The sequence below is a fragment of the Pelecanus crispus genome, chromosome 5 (genome assembly GCF_030463565.1).
Source record: "Pelecanus crispus isolate bPelCri1 chromosome 5, bPelCri1.pri, whole genome shotgun sequence".
NCBI lineage: Eukaryota > Metazoa > Chordata > Aves > Pelecaniformes > Pelecanidae > Pelecanus > Pelecanus crispus.
Genome location: NC_134647.1, coordinates 78,309,279 through 78,334,239, shown reverse-complemented (window position 1 = coordinate 78,334,239; position 24,961 = coordinate 78,309,279). Strand labels below are relative to the sequence as shown.

Genomic DNA, 24,961 nt, shown 5'->3' with positions numbered 1-24,961 from the left:
CCGGCACTGGAAGGTTCCAGCTCAGCCTCCCAGGGTGCAGACACTTGAAGTGACGAGGGCTTCCTGAGCCCACAGCCCCAGGGCACCCAGCGCCATTTGATGATTTCTTAGAACAAGACTTGGGTCCCCTCCATGCCAGGGGGCCCAGGCCACAGGCTGGCTCCCAGCTCCCACCTGCCCTCGCCGCTCCCTTGGGCGGCCAAGCCCAGCCCGTGAGCTGGCCGGGGGGGGCCTGGGCCTTCCCCTGCCCCGGGGCTCGGCCTCCCCAGCGCCGCCCGGCCGGGAGCCCGGGCTCCCCCCGGCGCGGGCCGTGCGGGCAGCGCCTTCGCGGCCGTTTGTCCCTTGGGCCGGCCCGTAGCGGGCGCGCGGCGGGCCCCGCCCCGCGCTGTCGCTATATAAGGGGGCGGGCGCGGAGCCGCCTGACTCCGGGCAGGCGCTGCGGCAGCGGGGAGGCAAGATGGCGTCCACGAGCCGGTACGGCAGGCCGGCCGGGGCGCTCGGAGGGGCCCGTGCGGAGGAAGAGGGCGGCGGCAGCGGCGGGGGGGGGTGCTCCGCCATCTCTCCCTGGCCGCGGCGCTTAGAGAAGATGGCCGCGTTGCCCCCTTGCTGCCGCCCAGGGAGGAACCGGTGGCTATCGCCGCCATTGCCCCGGGGTTCGCGGCGCCCCTGGCCCCCCTCTCCGGTTTCCCGTGTCTCGGGGCCGCCCTGTGCGCGGCTCCCGGGGTGGCGGGAGGCCAGGGAGCGCCGCGGGGGGCTGGGCCTCCCTAGGCTGCTCCGTGAGGGCCGGGGCGGGCGGCCCCCGGGGGAGCGGCCTCTGAGGGGCGGCCGGGGGGGGGCTGAGCTCGGCGCAGCTCCGCCGCCTGCCTTCTTGGCGTCGTTACGAAGCGATAGCGCTCCGAGAAGCAGCGAGCGATTTAGGGGATGTCGTGGCGATTCGTGACTTGATTCCGGGGCCCCCTCGTTAACGTGGGCTCGGTATTGTCGGCGCTTGCGATCGAGCCCTTTTTCCTGTCGGGCCGGGCTCTTCCCTCGGCGGTGCCTCACCTTCCCGCTTGCCGTCCCCCCGGGCTGCTGCTGGCCCCAGGGCCGTCGGCCGGGGATCGAAGGCCGGGGGGTGGGGGGCACGGCCTGGGCCCGGCGCCTCGGAGCCCAGGTGGCTGCTCCCTGGCTTGCCTCCAGCTTATCGGCTCCTGGAAACAGCTTTTTAGGCTCCCACCCTAAATCCGTACCGGCACTAGGCAGTGGCCAAGCGGGCCTCGGGCTCTGAATTAGTCCTTTTTGCCCTGGAGATGGAGCGAGGTTGGTTGGTTGGGGTTTTCCCCCCCCAAGTCGGGAATGAAGGAAGCGCCCGTGGAGCGGGCTGTGGAGTGACTTTATTACTCCTGCTAAACCTGTCCCAGGATCTAGGGAGTGCTTCCTAGTAGTCTTGCTGCAGCTCGGGAGCTATTTGCTGAGGTAGACCTTTACACACGTGCCATGCATTTTCCTTCAGTGTAGTTGACTCAGTATATCGAACCTGTATGTTACAAGGAGTACAGTGTATATGTCTAGATAAATAAGTTAAAAGTTGGGATAGGAAGACAATTTTTTACAATGTTTTGTGAAGGTGTAGTCTAAAGCAAAACACTGTTAGTATTCTTTCAGGCTTCTGGATTTTTTTTTCCTTTTGCTTCGTGTGTCGCTAGCCTTTTGCGTAATGCCAAATGTCAGATGATCGCACGTGCTTTGTCAACAATTTTGTCTTGTCATATGAAACTGCTGGCTGGGAATAGTGAGAAGGGAAGTACTTTAAAGAGCTTTTATGTATTATTTTGAACATAATTTACATGTGAAGGTCTTGTGTATACATGTTCTTTCTGGAGGCTGTAATATTAATAGCGATGTTGATTTTCAATTTTTGTTCCAAGTCTTAGGTATTTTTCTGAACAGTCACTGGATTAAAATGCTTGGGGTTTTTTTTGTTCTTTTGACTCATCAGAAATATCTAAAAAGTAAAAATCAAGATGGGATGTATAAATCAGGCTGAAATAATGGAGTAGTGGGAGCGGGGGGAACTTGGATTAATGCAACTTTTAATAGGATATTTTCTACAATTGAAAGGATTAGATGTTATTTTTTGGCACATTCATATTGAGGATGGTGGGTACTCATGACAAATTTTTTGTGATCAACTTCTGTACCCTCCGCTTTTTAGCGTGAGCAGAACGGCTTCGTTGAATATAGGGACCCCAACTGCAAATATTTTTTTATTCCAATTTTGAAACGATCAGTTCTAGCAGAATTACTGAACAGTCACTAGTAGCTTGAGTAAGGTATTTACTTTTAAAATGTTTGGTCAGAAGCAATTGGTTATTACTCTAGTCAGTCACTAAAAGTTGTTGTGTTAAGTAGCGCTAATGCTTTATAGTTTTTTATATCTGCTGTAACTGTTGAAGATGCATGGGTGTGAAAGAGACAGATCCCTGTTATCAAAAGCAGTTGTCACATAATCCTCTTCATGAGCTGATTGTTTTTTGTTAAGATCTCACAAATAATGAGTTGCCTAATTTAAAATTGGACTTTTTCTTCAAATACTTGAAAATAATAAACCAGTGGTAGAATCAGCTATTTTCTAAAAATATATGTTGTGTGTGCACTACTTCCTGAATTAAGGACCTGGTAAGCAATATTGGTCTGATTGGAATGGGTGAGAAAGCTCAATTGGAAGGAAGCAATCACCACAGACTTCTTGGGGAACTTCATGTAGTGATAGACTGCAAGTTAGACTACACTTAAATCTCTGTTTAGATTTTTGACGTTTTAATTTGAAGTATTTTTGGTACAAGATACATCACAAAAATACTGGAATTTAAGAGGACCTGAGGTCTTGATTGTGAAATGTAGTGTTACAGCATTTAAATAAAAGGTGAAGTTCATGTGTTTTAGGTTAATATTAAGTCATGCAAATCAGTGTAAATTCTGTATTATTAAAGTGTTCTTTTCAGCAAGGAACTCTTAATACTTTTGGATGTGCAACCTACTTGATTAAAAGTAATTAATACTCTGATATTTTTTTTTTTCCTTAGTTTGGATATACTTCCAAGAGTGACTTGCCCAAATCATCCAGATTCCATTTTAGTAGAGGATTACAGAGCTGGTGATATGATTTGTTCTGAATGTGGGCTAGTAGTAGGTAAGTAGCTATTCATATTTTTATGAATTACCATATAACTTGTGTGTGTAGATTTGTTTTCCCACAAAACTGGTATATGATAATTCGAGTATTAGAAGGCTTTTTCTTGGTGTCTAAATGTTTTCTTTTATGATATTCTGTTGGCTAAAAGCTTACTGTTTTGAATAGTCTGTCTTCTGGTAACTTCTTGCGTTATGAAAAGAATCAAACTCTCTTTAAAGATTGAAAATTCAAAATACGTTGTAGTATTGAATTAAAATATTGTGCTGTCTAGTCCAGTATTCTGTCTTTAATCATGACTGTTGTTTTAGTCAGGAAAGTATGAGAAATGTAATAAAAGCTCTTTGTCAAATAACTTGCTTACAAAAAAAAAAATCTCAGTTTCGCATTAGTTGAAGGTTATCTTCTGCCCGAAGGGTTTCTCTTTATATCCTTGCCAGCACCTGTTTTTGTTAATTACTTCTCCTAAGGCTTTTAATACTATCCAAAGTAAATATCCAGTTTTTCCTCTGGAATTTTGCTGAGCTGTTTTACTTGGTTCATGTGGCAGCAACTTCCACAGGCTAAACTGTGTTTCGAAGTATAATGGAGTATTTAAAATGAAAGGCCTTTTAGGCATTGTCTTTGAGAGAGAGAGGGAGAGAGAATCATGCTGTCATAGAACATGCTGCATATTCATTTTTATGTATCTTTTCTAGGATCAGCAGCTTATTGTGCATTTTACTGTCTTTATTCCTTTTGCATGGGAAACTTTCCATGCTCATGTTATGATCATTCTTTAAACCTCTTATTAAATTCTTTTCAACATGCCATGACCAAAAGAAAATCCTCTGTTTTGAGGGTGCATGTTCAGGTGATTCGTTCAGTGGTGCTACATGTTTCAGATGGGTTTATATCCCTCTCTGCTAGGCTGTGGTGATTTTGTTTTGGCTCTTGCCTTGCAGTGAGTGAAAAATTTTTCTACAGTTGTTAGCGTAAAGCTAAAGGTTTAATAAATTGCAGCACAAGTAGTACTGATTTAGCCAGGTGACTAGAATACGTCTCTGTGCAAAAAGCAAGCTTCCACATGGCTTATTAAAGTAAATGTTAAATATTGAAACTTGAGTACCAGTTTCCTTTAAAATTCTGAAACCACATGAAAGGCTAAGGGGAGGACTGTTACTTGCTTTGTTAAAAGAAGGCTTGGTTTAAATTGCATAAATTATGATAAAGATAAATGAATCATAATAAATTTGTTGGTTAAAAATACAAATGTCCACAGCAATATTTCCTATCGAAATATGGTAATAGGCTTCTAAGCTATTGCTTACAAATAGTTTGGTCTGTGTTCAGCTCTTTGCGTGGCTGCCATACAAGTTGAACCAAAGTTTAGAAAAGCCCATCTTGATCAGTTCATAACTTTTAAGATAATTCTGGCTTTCGTAGAAGGGGGAAAGGTTTTGCTCGATATGTTTTGTTTTTAGGAACTTGGGGGTTTAGCAGAAATCTCAACTTCATGTACCTCCTGTTACCTAGTCACAAGGTATTCTTGCTTTAGAGATTTACTCTCTGGTCCCTCCTGAATCAATAGCGTTGGAGATTTCTTTAGTTCAAGTTGTCAGCATTTTTGATGAGCAGAATCATTAGAATATTAATACAAACTTTCGCTGAGTTGAATTTTTAAAATGTGTTTAAAGTGGTCTTAGTCCTCTTTACAGCCAACCTTACTGGTAGGGCAAAAAGTGTTTTTTCTTTAAGCATGCAGTGTTTTTTAAGTAGGCCTTTCTGTGGATTTATCGCTAGAAGGCTTTAACAGTTACTTTTGTTGTGCTGATTGTTCTCATTCTGTCTTGCCTTCCTTCAGCAATTTAGTTTACCTGCATTTGTCCAATTTGTTAGCTAGGGTATCTAGCAGCTTGTTTGGAAAACCAGTGAAATCAGACGAAGATAAGTAATTGAAGAGTGCATGGCCAAACAGAAGTGTGAACATTCAATGCTTTCTCTTCTGGTCTGGTAAGAAATTTGGAGGAAGAGAAAAACAGATCCGATTCCTGATGCCTGTTTTCTGGAGGTGCATGTGGAATAGGCATGTTTTAAAAGAGTGAAGACAACATTTTGTTTCCAAATGAGAAGGCTTTTATGTATTTGTTGCAGATTCCATGATATGTGTTCCCCTTAAGAGAGTAGTGATTTCATTTCCTGTTCTTACATAGAAAAGTCGTGGATTTGTGTTTCAAGGCTTACATAGGTCATGATGTGTAGCTGATGTGAACAGGGCCCACTGAGAACCCCTTTTGAGGTGGGCTGAAAGTTAGTGAGATCTTTATCATTGAAGGGGATCAGAAGGGGATCAGTTAAAAACCCCAAAAGACTCAATACACGCTGTAGCCAAAGAAGTCTTACAGGTTTATTTAAAAATTTTGTGATTTTTTGGTGTCTGCAGAGCACTGCTGGTGTACATGGGGCAGAATGGTAAATGCTGAATTTGTGCATTTATTTTACTGTTGCAAAGTACATAGTTGTGGTGGGTTGACCCTGGCTGGAAGCCAGGTGCTCTCCAAAGCCGCTCTATCGCTCCCTCTCCTCAGTGGGACGGGGGAGAGAAAATGCAATGAAGGGCTCATGGGCTGAGACCCGGACAGGGAGATCGCTCACCAATTACTGTCACGAGCAAAACAGACTCAACTTGGGGAAATTAGCTTATTACCAGTCAAAATCAGAGTAGGAGAATGAGAAATAAAAACTTCCCCCCACCCCTCCCTTCTTCCTGGGCTTAACTTCACTCTCGATTTTCTCTACCTCCTCCCCCTGAGCAGTGCAGAGGGATGAGGAATGGGGGTTGGGGTCGGTTCATCACTCGTTGTCTCTGCCGCTCCTTCCTCCTCAGGGGAGGACTCCTCACACTCCTCCCCTGCTCCAGCGTGGGGTCCCTCCCGCGGCAGACAGTCCTCCAGGAACTTCTTCAATGGTGGGGGTCCTTCCCCCGGGCTACAGTTCTTCACAAATTGCCCCAGCGTGGGTCCCTCCCACGGGATGCAGCCCTTCAGGAGCAGCCTGCTCCAGCGTGGGTCCCCCACGGGGTCCGCAGCCCTGCCAGCAAACCTGCTCCAGCCTGGGCTCCTCTCTCCATGGGGCCACAGCTCCTGCCAGGAGCCTGCTCCAGTGCGGGCTTCCCACGGGGTCACAGCCTGCTTTGGGCACATCCCCCTGCTCCAGCACAGGCTTCCCATGGGGTCACAGCCTCCTTCGGGCACATCCCCCTGCTCCAGCACAGGCTTCCCATGGGGTCACAGCCTCCTTTGGGCACATTCCCCTGCTCCGGCGTGGGCTCCTCCCTGGGTGCAGGGGGATCTGTGCTCCCCTGTGGGCCTCCATGGGTGCAGGGGCACAGCTGCCTCACCATGGGCTGCACCAGGGGTGCCGGGGAATCTCTGCTCCGGCGCCTGGAGCACCTCCTGCCCTCCTTCTGCACTGACCTTGGGGTCTGCAGAGGTGTTCCGCTCACATATTCTCACTTCTCCCTCTGGCTGCAGATGCACAGTTGGTGTGTGTTGTGGGTTTTTTTTTTTTCTTTCCCGCTTCTTGAATATGTTATCCCAGAGGCCTTGGCCAGTGGCAGGTCCGTCTTGGAGCCAGCTGGCATTGGCTCTATCGGACACAGGGGAAGCTTCTAGCAGCTTCTCACAGAAGCCACCCCCGCCTGCTACCAAAATCTTTCCATGCAATCCCAATACAATAGTTATGTGACTTCACTGATTTATTTTTAATTTTTTTTTTTAGTGCAATTTGGCTGAAATCAGAGCAAAGAGTCTTTGATGAAACTGAGCGTATTTCCACTTCATGTTTTTCTTGCTTGCTATGGCAAAATACTAAAGTTTCACATTTGTGGAAAAAGCCCGAGTTTGTTAAATGTAAAACTGTGTCATAGGATGAAATAGCTCATGCATAGATAATTTTCAGGTTTTGTAATTAATCTTCTGTGAATATGAGATTAAATCAGTATTATGAGTATTAGGACTGAGGCTGCATTTATCAGGTCTGTAGCTGAAAGGGTGAAGCAATGTAGAAGTTTGTGGGAGCAGGAGGCTAGAAGGAGGAGCTGATCTCTTTAACAGTTGAATTCCATGTCTTAGGCAGAGCTGTATATTGGACATACTGCTCTTTAAAGGGCTTTTTGAGAAAGATTTTTAGTCAAAGTTTTTTTGTACTCACAGGTGTTGTTCTTAGTTTGTCAATAGGGTTGAAATTTCAAGTTAAATCCAGTATGCTGCTTTTCTTTTGCACAGCATTTTTCACTTGTTCTATTTAGAAACTGTGCTGTTTTGCTGTGCAGGATTGAAACAATTAAATCTTGTAATGTCAGTATGACTGAAGCTGGTGGCTGTTTTATTACTGCTTCAAAATAGAGCTTCAGTCTACTAAAATCTCTCATATGCCTTTTCACTGTTACCTTTCCTGGATTAGCTTGTGTTCCATCTTTTCATGGTAACCGTTTCCAGCTTGTTAACTTTTCCTCCTGCTAATTGGCTTTTGCATGAAAGGCAGTCAGAGACCTAAATTGCAATTTTCTGTGGGATTTTGGTATTAATCTGGATTGACGTGCGTCTGAAACTTTACAAGTCTATGTCCAAGTTTATCTGCTGTCATAAGTCTTGTATTTTATTATACATACTTAAATCATTCTAGGATATATGGTATGGTAAGTGTTCAGGTGCTGGCTTGAGAATTCATGAACAGAGTTCTTAGGGTGTGGAGAAGTGGTTAGTTCTGTGTTCGTTTAAAACAATGACCGTATCTCATTCTTCAGACAGACTTGGTGGAAGGAGAAGCATTTTGTTCAAGAACACAGGGCTAGTAAATCCTCTTTCTTGACAGGTAAATATTTTGCTTACTACCTTTTAGGCAGTAAAAAAGGCTGAAAGTCAGCTGATAAGCCAGAAGGGGCTGAAGAAGGCAGAATCGAAGTGGAATACAAAGCACTGAATTTTCTTGGTGTAGCAAGGTGGTGAGCTGAATTTCAGAGGACGATAAGAGTGAGTCTAGTGGCATGTACAGCTGTGTAGCATCTCAGCTAGGTAGGAATACCTTTTCTGATCTAAGATTTTCCTTAAACTTCTGTATAGTTTCATTAAGTGTTGTCTTAGTGTGTGGGGGTTGGAGCAGTGAGGAGTTTATTTTCAGCATTTGGCAAGTGATTTTTCTCTAACTGGTTAACTCTGTCTGACACGTATCAACTTGTTAAAGCTTTGAGTCAGATTATGACCTATATTCAGGTGTTCATTCCACGTTCTGTGTATACCTGAGTGTTCAGTTAAAGAATTTTGGGGAAAAATTTTCAATAGCTTGTGGTCAGCAGGAGGGCTGTTAGAAAATTCTGTCAGAATATTTGGTTGGCTAATGCTTCTGAAACATTTGAGATCTAAATGGCACATCTTAAATTCAGGTATAGTCTATGAAGAATAGGTAAGATTTAACGATACCACAGATATTTTTTTTTTTCTCGACAGTATAACAAACGAGTAGGCAGGGGTTTCACGATTGCCTCTCTCCTGGCCAGTCCGTTACTCGGGATCTCTGTCATTAGGGATAAGATTGGTTTTCACAAAACAAGCATCTATGTACAGATGCAATCAAAGAAACCCTTTTTTTTTTCCCCCAGCTGTTGGTAGTATCCTGTAAGCGGAGGTGCTTAAGTACTTCTTACTTGGATCTCCAGTAGAGGGCAGTTACGTCTATGCTAGTATCTTTATACCTCCACACGGTGAAAAATCTTTTCATATTTGGGTGTATGTTCATGGTTACTTCTTTCTGTGAGTATTATCAACATTTAAAACTAAAATGTGAAATCTCAATTTAAAGTATTACTTAAATAAATAGGCAAAAATCTTTAGATATGGATAGGTATTAGCACCTTATATCTGGTTACTGCTTCCATGCTTGGTGTCCAGAGCACTAAAAAGTGTCTGACAAAAATTAGTCCTTGCAAGTAAAACTCTTTGCATCCACAGGAAAGCTAATTATAAAGGATGCTGATACTTAAAGAAATTCTGAATAGTTGACTTCTGCATGAGCATGCATGGATGCATGATTTACATAGGGAATTTGTAATACGAAGCAAGCCATTTGCTAGCCTTTTTCAGTCAGCATTTCAGGTAGCCTGTGTTTTGAATCTAATCCATTTCAGCTTTAGAGATAAGGGTGATGGTTCTAGCTGTTTCAGCAATAACGCTTGTAGCAGTGGAAACTTAGACTTTAGATGTCAAAAGTTGGCATCTTTTGTCAGGCTTTGTCATAAACACTGCTCTTAGCGTGATATTTCCTGGAGATTTTCTAGTCAGTGGGTTCTAGGCTGCGAACCAAAGGTGTTTGAGAGCCACTATGAAGAATGCTTCTATAAGTTGAAGTACTAGATTTATCTAGTGGAATAACAGTAAGATTTTGAATCATCCTATTTAGGCAGTGGTGTGGGTGTGGTTTTTTTGGGGTTTTTTTTTTTTTTTACTTATCAGATTGGCAAAGTGATTTAGGGCAAAGAAGGGCTAGAAATGATCTGAACTCCTGTGATGGAAGAAGAGTCCAAAGCCTCATATTTTTGTGATACAGTGTAGATCAGGCACAACATTTTTTTCATTGAGATTCTGTAGTTTGGAGCATCCTTCACAAGTACTTGAGCTGTTTGTCTTTTAAAGGCCACAATTCCTGGAGAGGTGTAACTTCAACTGACCAGACTTGTCCACCAGATTGTTTAACATTTCTACTCTCATTTGCTTCCTCCAAAACTATTACAAGTTGATGGCTTAGGAAGCCTGGAAGTCCTTTTAAATTTGTCATCATTTTGACATGCAGGAGCTGCCAGGTTTTTTTTTTATTGTAACAATCATTTGCCTGCAGTGCCATACTGTCCATTTCAATCCATAGTTGCCTGTTAGGTACTGGTATGATGCTGTTGATGTCTGGAAACTAGTCAAAGTATTTTGTGTTTGGGGGTGTTGTCTCCCCCCGAACATCTCAAAACCTGCTCTCGTTCTGTTTGTGTTTTCAGCTGAGTCTGGTGAGTAGGCTGGTGTTGCTGCTGGTGATGATGCATTTGTGGTGTTTATTGAAAACAAGATAACTTTTTGCAAAGAATATTGCTATCTTACAAAAGGCTGGAAATTTTCTAGAAAAAGCTGTGACTGTAAAATTGTGGAGTTACTTTTGCAAAGAGTTTGTTCTTTGGTAATGTTTAATACATCTGGTCTTAAATAGAAGTTCTAAAGCTGAAAACTGGAAAAAAAAAAAGTTGAGTTTATATTTTGGAAGCTATAAAGTTGAGTACTACTGTATGGGGCAGTGTGTAAACTAATAAATAGAATGTAGAGGAGTAGGTATCTGGAGTACAGTGTAACTCTGGGCTCCTCAGTACAAGAAAGATAGAGACTTGCTGGAGCAAGTCCGGCAGAAGGTTGCAGAAGTGATTTAGGGACTGGAGCGTCTTCTGTACGAGGAGACACTTAGCCTGGAAAAGAGAGGGCTCGGTTCAGCCTGGCTCTGCGCAGTTACACGTCTCCGTGATTCTCCTCAGCTTGTAGTCAGCTACGTGGGTTTTTTCATTGTAGTTTGTCTCAGCAGCTCATTACTCTGGTTAATAAGGAGTTGACTGAAATTAATTGCAATTTTTATATATATATATATTTTTTTTTTTTTTTTTAAATTTGGCATTGTAAAACGCTTTTAATTAAAATAATAATACATGTGCTCACTAGATGGCAGCAGATTCCGTAACGAACTGTAAGAATGAAACATTCTGTAGCAACAGTAGGTATTTTGGTACTTCAAAGTGCAAATAAACTTTAATACCATACTTATGTTAAGATTAAAATATTAGTTAATAATGTGAAGAACTTGATGCAATGTACAGCTAACATTAGAGCTCCTCTGAAAAAGACTTAAGAACATACCTCCTCAGAACTGTTTCAAGACTGGATATGGAAGATAACATTACTTGAGGCTTGAATTTCATCTTGTTTCTTGTTTTGATTAAACATCTTCAATTTTCAGTCTTCATGTAAGAGATAATAGAAAATGCAAAAAGAGAATAAAATACATATGTATTGTGAGTTATTGCAAGTGGATTGCAACATTAAAATAGCTGATATTATTGCAAATTCAGGGCTTGTTGAGTGAAAATGTTTTCCTTTGAGAAATCACTTTCTGGGTTGGGGGGGGGGGGAGTAAAGATACATAATTTGCAATGTGTAGACATTTTAAGCTAATTTTTAAAAACTGCTCAAAATGATATTTTAATTGTTGATACTGACCTGAGTTTACTCTTGCATTTCTGTAGCGCATGCTCTTTGCATTTGGCAGTTGTGAAGAAAAGTAACCTTGGTCTGAGGTTTTCCGTTCTGAATAACAGTTCTGCATTTTACTAAATGAGCTTTTCAGATGGTGGGTAACCTGAGTCAGTGAAGTTTGCAGTGTGTATTTCCACTAGAGCCTGTCTGTTCGACTGTATTTTAAAGAGTAACTGAATACTGGAAGAATGGTTTACAAAATGAAGTGGGGCAATGGAGAAAAACTCAGAAAGATGCTTCAGGATATCAGTCTGGAGATGGGTTCTACAAAGATTTGGGTCTGTAAACTGCGGGTTTTTTGTATGTTCTTCAGAGGAGGAAGCTGAGGAGATGAACTCATCTGATGAAAATTAAATAAAGGAGTGTCTAACGTAACCATATCTAGTGAAGCTTATTTTTGTTCAAAAGGACTGCATCAAAAGGAAGTAGTGCAGGGAATATGCAGCCACTCCCATACTTATCACAGCTCAATACCGTTGCCAAAACCAATATAATAATGATGTGAGAAAGCAGAGGCGGTTTTATAAGGTACTTATTGGGAGCTTGTGTTACTCTGATGTTTGACTGTCAGACCCATTTTCCAGGTGCTTCAGGACAGCCAAACCGTAGTGTATGACCCACAGATTCAGTTTAGGACTTGAAATGTTAACTCGGGTCCAGTCTTCAAGGCTGATTCCTTACACTGCTTTTTGTAAGACTGACTTCAGTATTTTAAGGTTTTGTTTTGATGGCTTAGGGTGGGGCTTAATTGCATCTGTACTAACATTACGGTTCCAAAGCAGTTTTTATTGAAGAGTTAAAAGATAATAAATGCCACACTTTTTTTTGGGTGTAGAATGGCATTATTAGCTGCTTGTAGCTGAGTATATTTTCCATCTATGGAAACCTTGTGGCCTGTTTGTTTCAATTCAAATAATATTTCTAGCTTGTGTCACACTTTTATAGAAGCCTTTTGAAAGGTGAAATGCACTTCCTAGGACCTCTGTATATTTTAAATAAGACACCGAGAGTATACAGAAAAACTTTTTTTCTATAATAGCAGATTTCTTGGCAAAGTAAAGGTATTTGCATACTGCATCTTAATTACACAAATGCTTTATATTCAGTGATTTGTTCTACTTAATCTTTTCTCACTCTGAAATAGTAGTCTTAGTCGTCTGTTTGTAATATGTTTGCCAAAGCAGGCAGTGATATAACACTTTTTTGTTAGAACAGGAATGGTTCATAACTCACAAGAGGCAGATCCCTGAGTGAGTCATTTAGGTCATTCCCACTTGTGTGGAAAAAATATTACATCATTGCCCTGTACTCAGTGTTCTATTTATACCATGCCAGAATTTTAAGTACATTTTGCTTTTTTTAGATGCTGTAAACAGTATTGGGGGGTTGTCTTCAAGTAAAGTTACTGCTAGGCCATAGAAGGAGCATTACTGAATCAAATATTTACAGAGTCCAGGAGCTAGAGGAGCATGCTGTCTACTAATTTAAGTTTGCAAGGCGGGGAGACCTTTGTAGTAGAAAGAGTGGATCTGTGCCTTCTTTTAGGCTGCTATATTCTTAACCTTCTAGTTTCTGATGATTTTCTTTTCCCCCTCCTCCTCTTGGTTTTCATTAGAGCAGTAAATAAAGGTGGAGCATAGCTGTGAGCATGTCTGACAAACATTGGTGAGAATACCTCTAACCTAAATTGATTCTTTGTGGTTGTGGTGATTTCTAATGGTTCATTCACAGCTTTCAATTTCAAGCATGTTCCCTGCAGAATTTTGTGTTAGGAATAAAGTTTCTCATTCAGAATAGATCCCCCCGCCCAGGTAATTGTGCAGTTGCACCACTCTGTCCATTGCTCCTGTATTTCCTCTTGCTTCATATTGTGTGTTATCGTTATTTGGAGAGTGCTTTTGTCTGCCTGCTTATGTCTTCACCAGGTTAAATCAGCCTCTGTGGTTTCATACTAAGGCTTCCATACCGGAAATTTTTCTTGCAGTCAGTGCTGCTTATTTTTTGTAGACATTTCTTTCACAACATACTTAAACACTGATAAAGGTAGTGAATTTTTCCTCAGGTTTAGCAAAGCAGGGTGACAATTATATTGAAGATTCTTCTGATATCCTACACAGAGATGTAATCTGCTTTACTGCAAAACACTAAGAAAAGTGTTCGTTTTGTGCTTTTCTGTATGTGTATTCTTAACAATTCTGTAGTATTGCTCTGGAGACAACACCTTTGAGATGCAGCTTTTACCAGACCTCTGAATAGAATGAACTGCGCTGCCAACAGCGGGGGTGTGTGTGTGGGGGGGTTTCTCGGATTTGTTTTGTTTGTGGGGTTTTGTGTCTGTGGTGGTGGGTGGTGTGGTGTGTGTTAGGTGTGGGTTGGTTTTTTTTTTGTTTTAGGTGTGTTTTTTTTTTTTAAGATTGTTTCGTGATTACTTGTAGGGCTTTTGCCTATGTCAGAATGTTGGTGAGAGTTATTTCTCAATCTGAAAAGTTGCTGTAGGAAACGTTTAGATGAACGTGAGGTGAATAGAGGACTACAAGGAAAGTTGTTTCATTCAGAGAATGTGGGTTCAGTGCTTTTTCTACTTACTCTGAATCTGTATTTAAACTCTTCTGGGTATAACAGGGTAGGCTGAGTTTAAGAAGAAGCAGTTGTCTATATATATTGTGTGTTGATACTGTCAAGCATCATAAATGAAGTGGAGTTGGGCAGGGTCAGACCTCCCTTCAAGAACAAGAATTGAGCTGTAAAATGTTGTTATGGTAGATTAGAAGGTGGCACATTTCGGAGTACCCAGAACCTGGAGCTTATGCACAGAAGTGATTTACCGCAGCTTAATGAGATTGTGCATGATAGGTAATTCACATGTGCACTTGGAACACACGGCAAATGTGAGAGAACTTGTTAAGTAACAACAACTTATTCATTTGTGTAAGTGCTGAGAACATCCATAGACAACCATGACTTCCAGCTTGAAATCAAGGTCTTGATTCCTTTTGTGTATTGAAGATCCCATGACACTCATGAAGGATAACTGTAACTCTTTGTGTTCTGGATGCATTTCTCTAGTTATTTACATTTTCTGTGTGGCTCTAGTTGCATTTTTTTTTTTCCATTGCCTTCAACTTCACTTGTAAATCCCAAACATTTTGGTACACTGTCCTGCAAGATACTGTTCTGTTTGGGAATGTCAACAGAGTGCTGTCTTATAATGGAGAGCTCAGATGCATAACTTAATGCTTCATGAAATATTTCAAAATGTTACATTAATGCAGACTATTGCTTTCTGTGAATTCAGGTGACCGGGTCATAGACGTAGGGTCAGAGTGGAGAACTTTCAGCAATGACAAAGCAACAAAAGATCCATCTCGAGTCGGGGATACCCAGAATCCTTTGTTGAGCGATGGTGACTTGAGTACAATGATTGGCAAGGTAACACTTAAAATACTAAATTTTACGAAGTTTGAGTGTTTTTATGTCAAGTACATGTTTGTATGTCCACAGGGAAGCTATTTGGAGAACGTATTTACAAAGAGATTTTGTCTAAACTGAACTCTTACGTTTCAGTGGTGTGTAAAATGTGGCTCTTTCCTGGGGGTAGCAGGAAAGGACTGACATCTTCAACAGATGAAAAGTTTGCAGTGCTCTGGGGTCACTTACCACTATTTGGTATGCTGCTGTAGATAGAAAAGGGAGTGTTGCAATCTTCAACGAAACACTTTGACTTAGCATGCGTATTTGAGAAGATTCTGAAATAACAAATACTTTGAGGTCTCAATAGCTAGTACTGCCCAACTTGAACTGTCATTTTTTGTAATAAAATCTGTATCAGATTCATATTGGAGACCCAATGATCTACATGCACATTGTATGCGTTCTTCCAGTTATTGTTAAAGCACTAAATGTAGAATTCTTTTATGGTGTGAGTGCTCCAGAAGAAAGTATTCAATGCATATTTGAGTTGAAAGTTAGTGGTATGGCCATATCCTGCCATTTCCTGTGAGAGAGCAAGCAGGATTAATTGTGCAAATGCACTCCCATTAATGAAGTAGTGACACAGGTAAGTTTTCATTGTTGTACTATGTGTTCTGTTTTTTTACTGCAAGATGCAAATTAGTTTTTGTGAATTTCTTGAATGTTTCATGAAAGGTGGTCCAGTTGCTGATAAATAACTCTTAAAAAAGGTATTGCTCCTTTGTGTGTTGCAGTGCATGCACGCCAGGATTTCTCAGAAGTTTTTGTTCCAGCGATGCTAGGATGAAGTAGACATACCTAAATACGTATGGATATGTGTAGGGGAGTGTGCACCATACTTCTCAACCAAGAATTCTTCAAAGAGATGAAGTTGACTAGTGAATACTGATACGGACAGCTAATCTTTCACCACTGGTGAAAAATAAACCTTCTGTTCAAAGGATTGTCCAAGTAGATGCTCGTGTTTTGGACAACTCCAAGCATTGCTGCCCACCAGATTTTAGGATGCCTTATGGTGACTTTTGGAATCCATTCAGACAAATTTCTGCACTGCTTCATTAAAAAAGTTGGCATTGCTAAGTTTTAATGTCACCTGTATAGGTCCAGAAAGATTGTGGTTCCTAGGGCTTGGATTTCTGTCACTGATTTGGTCAGCTATGATAAAGATCAGAAATACACCTTTATAGACAGATGGAGAAATGGCCTGTTAGCTCCAGGTTCGCGCTGTTGTCTTGGTTTGGGACAGTGTAAATACAGGGTTTGTTTCTGGGAGCTCAGTTTGATTCATTAGGTAGGATGACTTTCTGAGCTCTTTTAGAACCCGTGTGTTGGAAAAGAAAAGATATTTCAGCTAAAGATAGAATTTGTATCCAGGTGAGCAGTGGCTTGTGCTGTTAACCCTCTTCTCTCTGGAGGTTCAGATCCTCATTTAGAATAAGAAGGATAGCAGCTTCATTGAGAGAATTGAAGATGTAAAGAAATGTCTGTGAAAAGTTTGTTTTTCAATGAAAACTAAAAACGTTCAGAGATGGACATTCATCTAATGAAACAGTTTTGCTGTTAACCAGAACATCCCAGAATAGGCATGACTGTCAGTGTGGCACCATTTAACCTATGAGAACTGTGAGTAAGAATGTCCAAGTACTGGAACTGCCAGGGTCATGTTGGAGAATGTAGAGGGGGCAGTGTGTCCTACTGTGGATATTTTATTTGCCTGGGGAGGAATCACAGAAGAGACACGTTATTTTCTACAGGAAATTGGGAATCTCTTTGACAAACCAGGATGTGTTCTGGACAAGAGTTCCTGTGTTTGTCTTGCCAGTGAGCAGGGGCTCTGGGATGTCGGCTCGTTGATGTGAACTCTGTATCAGGAGCTGCATTTTTCCTCAGTCATTTGGAAGGAAGAGAATGGCTTATATCAGAAGATGCTGAAGAAATTTCCGATCGGTGCAGAAAGGGCAGGAGTGTTGCAGCAAAAATAACTAAACCAAGGAAGTAGTACATTTCTCAGGCGGTCTTCTGAAGTTGCTGCCAGCAGTAGGCTGGGATGAGGATTGACCTAGATATGCACAGTGGTTGAACAGGGGTGAAATTGGTGTAGTCATGAGGAAGATATATAGTATATGACAGATTACAGAACAATCTTCATGAATTCCAGAGAATGAAGCAGGATAAGTATTTTGTCAGGTAACAACAATTCCTAGAATGGCCTGGAGCAGACCCCAGGTTTGTGTGCCAGAGATTGGCTTAGCCTTTCGCATGGGACAGGGAACAGAGGTATTCCTTTCTGCTGGAGGTAGAGCTGCAGAGAATAGAATCTTTAAACATGGCTCCCCCCTGAAAAAAAACCCCAAGCAAAACCCAAAACACCACAACCTGTGTTGTGGAAAATCCAAGAGAGAAGGACATTGATAGTTCTCATGGCACATCATATTAGAGATCTGTTGTAAACTCCTGGGAATGTAGGTGGAAGTGGAGTCTGAACCACTTGCTGGTTACCACAGTAGAGTTCTGGTGACTGCCTTGAAATAGTCAAGGAAGGGGGCCAGTTCTGCTTCACAGAATGGTTTGTCACTCTTTCCTCTTTGAAACCAGGAGGTGTTGCTTTGGGACCCCTTTCTACTGGGGGTAGGTGGTCTGTATCTGCTAGCAGCAAAAGAGAGGCTGCTTTGCTCATGCAAAGGGATTAGTTCCTAATTGGTTTTAGTACTTAAGGGACCCATCTGTCTGAGGCAGCAACAGCCTATGTTGGAAGAAAGATTAATTTGTCTGTGAAGAGGAGGATGAATAGCATAGTTGGCTGTGGTGGAAGTGGTTTGCATTCTTCAGGCAGATCTTTAGGATATTGGCACAGAACTGTATCTCTGTGAACGCAGATATTGTGTGCTGCAGTTGATCTGATGACAATGCATATCAATTGGAGACGTGGTGAAGTCTGGCATTAGTTGTGACTCGCCTGCCAGAATATTATAGTTATATCTAAAATCCTCATGTAAAATTCAAGAAAAATAACTGAACAAGCAGCTTCTAGATCTGCCTTGATATAAAGGACTTTCTTCTATAAATCTAAAAGAAAACTTTTAAGTGTTGCTACCTATCTTGTGGAAGAAGTTGTCTTTTGTCACCCTCTGTAGTTAATCAATTCCTTTTTGTAGTGACTGCAAGTACAAGAGAATTTAGGTTGGTCGAACAAGAAACTAATGCAATTTCTTGGTATAGAATTCCTATCCTTTGATCAGATGCCTCTGAAAGGAAGCCGGCTGTTGTCAGACTGCAGGGCTTGGATCTAGAAGTGCTATATTGATAAGCAGTGGCAAGGTATCAAGGGCTGATGATTGAAAAAGAAAAAAAGGATCCATCAGACTGTCTAACAAGCTGGTTGTACTGGGCAAGAAGACTGCCAGATCTGGGAGCATTCCTTGGCCCTGTGGGTAACCTCAAGTCAATGGTGTGGATGATGACGGAGATACTTCTACTTTCTGCTGTTAAAGGGGATATACCGGGGTGCAAAGCTGTTGGCTGCCAGCACTGTAAAGCTAACCTCCACTGAGCCCCTTCAGAGATTACCACTGTTTCCTGGACTGTGTTTTCTCACGCTAGCTATATTTGAGGGTGTTCCCAGGATTGTATCCATGAGGTTTCTGCTCTGTTTGATGGTCAAACAGGTGGAATTCCTGACTTTGGCAGGTACTTTCTTGCTGAGATGGGAAAGAGATGAGTCGATGTCTCATAAAGGCCGCAACAGTAAAACACACAATTCTGAAAGTCTTTCTTGATTTCAGTTAAAACTGTATGGCTTCTGTTTTTTTCCATGAAGGGAAAGGGACTCCTAACACGGTTGTCAGGGGTTGAAGCCAACAAAGCATTGTCCTTCAATTGAAAGCTCCAGAAGGAAAGTAGATGGTGCGTTTAAATAGCAAATGCAGGGAGAATTGCTGTGGTTTATTCACGCGGTTGAGATGGAAGAGTATTTTCCAACCCTTTTATAGTTGTGAGCTGTATATTGGGTATGGCTCTTGGAGAGTGCTTGTACTGACAGGGTAAAATCCTTTGGCTAACAGCACTTGCCTATAGCTGCGCTAGTAGTTTCAATATACATAAGCAAAGGTTCAAAGGAAAAGGTAACCATAAGTACCAGCAAGAAAGTAAAAAATTAAGAGGTTAAGGAGAACTATTACCAAAAAACCAAAAAATTCTTCCAGGTGCTGCATGGTGGACCAGGGAAAATTCCTGTGGTGAAGGGGAATACCTGATTGCCCCAGGACAGAGCAGTGTTTCCTGGCAAAGGACTGTCTGGCAGGAAGCCTGACCAGACAAGGACTGGGGGCTTGCTGTCAGGGGGTGGTGGGCCTTTGTGTGTGGTTGCTCTTCTGGCATCTACAAGATTTTGAGCACATGCAGTTCCTGTAAGCATTTGTGCATAGCGCTAGTCTAGGAGGCCGCGACGCACACAGATGTTGTAACACATTGCAGGGAACAGGGGCATGAGTGATGGCCAGGAAGGAGCCTTTTGACCTGAGACTTGTGTGTGTTTTGGGCCAAGGGAAGTTGTTCTGGCATAATTCCTGAAAGGAAGGTCTAGTGTTGCAGATATGTTTGTAATGCTCTTTGTGACCTCAAGTTTGTGCTTGATTCTTGCTCTTTGTTTACCTTTAAACGTTACTGGGAACCCTTGGATAGTTGGAGGTGTTCATCCGGTCAAGGAAGTAGGATTGCCTTTGGAGCAGCCCTCTGCTGTGTTGGTGCCAGGATCATTTTTGAGTGGTTCTTTCATCTGAAAGGATGTTTGAAGGACTAGGAAAAGAAAAAACCAAGCACAATCTTGGAATCTAGCATCTGTCACAGAGGCTAGGCCTATTCAAGTGGCTAGGAAAGCTTGTGAGGGAGCGTTCTGTGCTGGAGTCCTTGGTCTCCACAGCAGTATGAAAGTGTGTGTGCACCACAGATAACAGGTCTCCACGGTAGAGGTATCCACTGTGCTCGTCAGAAATGGGGTGTGACTGGAGTCCTTGGGTGCAAGGAAGTGGAACAGTGCAAGCAAATGGTCAAGAGTGAGCGTTATTAGTGTCAGCCAGAGAACGTGTATTAAATGCAGATGTGCAACAGGGGGAGATTATAGAAATAGAGGCTGTTTTAAAATAGAAGGGCAGTTCCTAAGACGACGGATCAGGAAAGAAGAAACGACCTGTGACTCCCATCTGGGCAGCTCAGAGGAATAAGGCGGTGCCAGAGTGTGGTCTGCCCTTTGTTCACTGTGTCCTGGCCACACTTTGTACTGCCTGGGCATCCTGATACGTCGCTGAGTCTTCAACTTGAGAACCCCATGTGCAAGTGCTGGATGTGAATACCCAGGTTAGCAGTCAGTCGTAGACCAAGATCTGCCTTATGCTTAGTGGTTTTGGCAAAACAGAGCAGCACAGCGGTCTGTGTCTGCAACCACCACCACATCAGCTTGTTTCAATGACCAAATCTGTCTGCAGTGAAAGCTGGATGCCCCTGCCCAGCTAAATTATTTGAAGGTGCCAGCAAGGAATAAATGCTTGCTGATTCAGGGAATCCAGGTTTCTACTCATGACATGGAATTCCACTTGAGAGAACTCATGGCCCTACACACTGTGACTGCAAACACATAAGTAGACAATATATTGCTCTTCTGAACTTAGAGGCCATGTTGTCATCATCAGCTATTACTCATCTGACGTCGCGTTATTTGTTAAAGACATGTTTCAGACTGATGGCTAATTGAAGACCTTAAAACATTTTAGACCCTCTTAGTTGGGCAAAATTGATTGCGTATTTAATAGAAGTATGCAATTTGCACTATCAGTTGTAAGGCACAAAAAAACCCCGCGTGTTGGAAGTGTGTTTTGAAGTTGCCAGGTTGAGTTGGTGGCTCTTACTTCTCCTAAGACCTCAAGCTTTTCCTTTAAGAGGTCCATGGTTTTCCTGTAAAGGCAGAATATATGGATATTTACATTTTGCCACAACTAAAGCTCGCAGCTGCTAGCAGGCACAGTATCAAATTGGTTTTGAATAGGTCATTGGTTTGGATGTTCTCTTTGCCCATGCCTTCATTTTCATATTTGAGTTATCAGTGTAACAACTGGTCTCCAGTTGGCCATGAAATTTTGTTTTTCTGACACTCGCCAGTCTGCCACAGTGCAGATGCAGCCTAAATGACATACGGGTTGCATAAAGTCTAATAATCTTGGACCTCGGCCTTGGTGATGGGAGTGAGACACATGCATTGGCTACATATTATTCATGGTATTCTTTAAACTTGTTGCATTAGGGAAGAAAAATCCCTGCATGATCTGTGGTCTTGAGAAATGACTTCATGATTTGAGACTTGTGCAAAGTATAGAACCTGATGTTTGGAACAATGCTCTACTGTATGATTTACTTCAGTGATGTTTATTTGCACAACTGTTTGAATGCCCTGAATTGAGATGTATAAAGCTGGAAGATGTTTGCTCTTGAAATGAGGAGGAAGTTGCTTGTGTTTTATTGACAACAAAAATTTTTCTATTCAGGGCACAGGTGCAGCAAGTTTTGATGAATTTGGGAATTCAAAGTACCAAAATCGCAGAACCATGAGCAGCTCTGATCGTGCAATGATGAATGCTTTTAAAGAAATTACAAACATGGCAGACAGAATCAACCTCCCTAGAAATATAGTTGTAAGTTCATGTCTCCCTTCCCTAAATTGTTCTGGCATTGACTTAGTTAGCATAATATAATGAGCACATGAATTTTTGATATTGCTGCTAATTAAATGGCCTAGAGTTAATTAAATTTCATCGTCTTGCTTTGAAGGATCGAACAAATAATTTATTCAAGCAAGTGTATGAGCAGAAGAGCCTGAAGGGAAGGAGTAATGATGCTATTGCTTCTGCTTGTCTCTACATAGCCTGTAGGCAAGAGGGTGTTCCAAGAACGTTTAAAGGTACGTTTTCAGTGATACAGATTCAATTTTGCTGTGAAGTAAAGGTCTAGTTCCTGTCACTGTAGGAGGTTGGTTTTCTCATTCCTGGACTTTGCTGAATTGGTGGTTCCGAGCTACAGCTCACCTTTGGGGGGAGGGTACAAGGGAGTCTAGAAATTTGTTATATTTGTGAAGCGAGTAGGCTCTCGGGCATGGGATTTTTGGTCATAACGCATTAAAAAAAATTTAGCATTCGAAAGTCATTCTGAGTGTTGGTGAAACTTAAAGGTATTGCTCTGATCAGAGCATGATGGGGACTGTTGTAACTCAATTTGAACCAACAGTTCTGCAGGAAATATGTCCCCTGACAGGGATACAATTTTTTTTTTGGCATTGAGTACCAAATTTCCCTTACTAAGCAAGCTGTATTAATTAGCTCCTTCTGAAAAATGCGCACTGGCTGAAGTGATTTGGAAGTTTCGCAAATGTGCAAAGCTTCTGTAGTGATGGTGGCCTTCATGACATTGGCCTTCTTTGTGGGTCTTAAAGTATTGAGAATCAAATTTGATTATTTTGCGGGAGCAAATGCTGTCGAGCCTACAGTTTAATTTTTACTCTTTGCTTAGAAATATGTGCAGTGTCCAGGATTTCAAAGAAGGAAATAGGCCGGTGTTTTAAGCTCATTTTGAAAGCTCTTGAAACCAGTGTTGATCTGATTACAACTGGAGACTTCATGTCAAGATTCTGTTCCAATCTGGGTCTTCCCAAACAAGTACAAATGGCGGCAACACATATTGCCCGTAAAGCTGTGGAATTAGATTTGGTTCCTGGGAGAAGCCCTATCTCTGTAGCAGCTGCAGCTATTTACATGGCATCACAAGCTTCTGCAGAGAAAAGGACACAAAAAGGTAAAACTTCACCTTTTTTTTTTTTTTTTTTTTTCCTCCTTCCCCCACCCTCCATGTCTTGTTGCTTGAAAGAGAATTCAGTGTTATCATAAAACTTGGATGAGGGCTGTGCAAGGAGTGATAAGCTGCCATTCTAATTGCACACAGTGAGGACCAAACCAGGATCTCCTACTCCCCCCAAATGAAAATTGAGTAATTGGCTACGCTCAGTTTAAACCAAGTTCACTTTCTTCCGGCACTAGGATTTGGATTCTTGAATGCAATAGACCAGTGCATTCAAATGAGCATAGCTTTAACTTTACCCATGCAAATATTTGCGTGTGTACATTCTGCTGCTCTAAAATACTCCATGTGCAAACTTGGGGGCAGTCGCAGGTAGCGTTATGGCTTTAGATGAGTCTTTAATCATTCTAGCAGCCAGGGAATCCCCTAAATTTGTGCCAGGGGATCCCCTAAATTTGTGCGTGTTCCTTGACTTCTTGCGAGCCTGGGATAAAGATCGAGAGCGGTGGGACAGCAGGCTTGGCCGTAGATCACCTCTGGCATTACTCTCTTCTGGTGGGGCAGCCCTTAGGAAGCCAGGAAAGAGTTCAGGGCTGTTCTGGAGCTCCAGAGCAGTGCCCGTCGGCCTCCGGGGCTCGAGAGAATCAGGCCTATGCAGGGGCGGCACGTGGAGAAGGGAGGGAGCTTGGGCTGCGGTGGTTAGAACTCGGTGTGGCAAATGGATCCAAGTGCTGGTTGCTGGCTCTGGAAGCGCCGTTGATGTGTCTAGTCCAGTTCAGATCAGAAACGTTAAAAAATCTAGCCATTTCTTAGGGGAGAGCCGCTTTTAGGTAAAGAATAGCCTTTCTCTGTCAGGTTGTGGTGCTTTGTTCTGCATTAATCACTGCTTATTCTGTCCCCGGAGCTTTCATCATGTTGGCAGTTTCGTGGGCATGTGAGTGATCTAGAGCCCAAGCAGTATGGTGCCTTCATCCTTGCTCGCCTTGAGCTATTGGAGTATGGCTCTTAAGAGTAATAGTTCAAACAAAACACAGCTGCCTGCCACGGATACGAACGTGACTCCATACTCCTTCAGTGTCCTCGGACAATGCTGAAGGCTTTCGTGCAGTTCAAGGTTTAAATCCCAAACCTGGTTAAGTCTTGAATAAATTCAAATTTCCGTGCCTCTCAAGCAAGCGTTTCCGTTGCTCGTTGAACAGTGCTCTGTGCCTCTGACTTAATTCTCTGTGCTTTTTAAGGTAAATGTATTTTGTGTTTTACTGAAGGTATTGCTTTTTGTCTCTGTCTGAGTCTTTTTGCTGGTTTTGCTTATATTTAATTAAAGCGCAAAAATGGAGATCCTGACGTTGATGATGGTTTATTAGAATATTGCTGGGCACGTGTAGAGTTTGCAGTAGATGTTTCTAATGACTTTTGCACTCTTGGCCCTCTGCCAGTTTGAAACGTTATTCCACGATTGATAGCGTAAGTTGAATTACAGCGCGTGAGAAGACAGACTTATGTATGCAGAATATTAGTCACCATGGTTATAACCATTTTTTCCAGGCTTTTGGGAGAGTTATGAATTAAGCTAAATGTACAGCACTTCTCGATCAATTGTGCTTGCTGGTTTCTTCAATACAAATGGCAAAAGTAAAAACTAATCACTTGTCTGCTTTTTGTCTTAGAAATTGGTGATATTGCCGGTGTGGCTGATGTTACGATTAGACAATCGTACAGGCTGATCTACCCTCGAGCTCCAGATCTCTTCCCAGCAGACTTCAAGTTTGATACCCCAGTAGACAAACTACCACAGCTGTGAAATTGCAGAGGGTTACTTTTAATTTCTATTAAAAAAAAAAACAAACCCAAACAACCCAACAACAAACTTTTGATTTTTGCCTACAATAAAGGATGTACAAAGTGTTAATATTGAGTCTTCATGTTGTGGAACTGGAGGATATGGAGATGGAGCATAACTGCTGGAAGGCAGCACACATTCCAAGGGTAAACAAGCTCATTGTGTGGCATTTTGTATGTATATATTAGTGGAAGTAAATATTTAATGACTGTCGCAACAAACTTAATTTCATATTGTTGTACTTATTTAGATTTCTTTTGTAGGGATCTAGTAAGATGTATTTTGGAAAATCTAAAATATTATGTAATTCCCAAATAAACTCTTTTC

The 24,961-nt window shown here is 42.2% G+C and overlaps 1 protein-coding gene across 1 annotated transcript; it reads left to right on the top strand.

The window, feature by feature from the left end:
• Positions 1–436: 436 nt before the first annotated feature.
• Positions 437–24,649, top strand: GTF2B (general transcription factor IIB). Its single transcript, XM_075710331.1, has 7 exons — positions 437–474; positions 3,066–3,172; positions 14,783–14,916; positions 21,492–21,638; positions 21,775–21,904; positions 22,510–22,791; positions 24,462–24,649. Exons 1-7 carry the CDS (start codon positions 458–460, stop codon positions 24,593–24,595), a joined length of 951 nt encoding a protein of 316 aa, XP_075566446.1. The 5' UTR covers positions 437–457; the 3' UTR covers positions 24,596–24,649.
• The last annotated feature ends 312 nt before the right edge of the window (positions 24,650–24,961 follow it).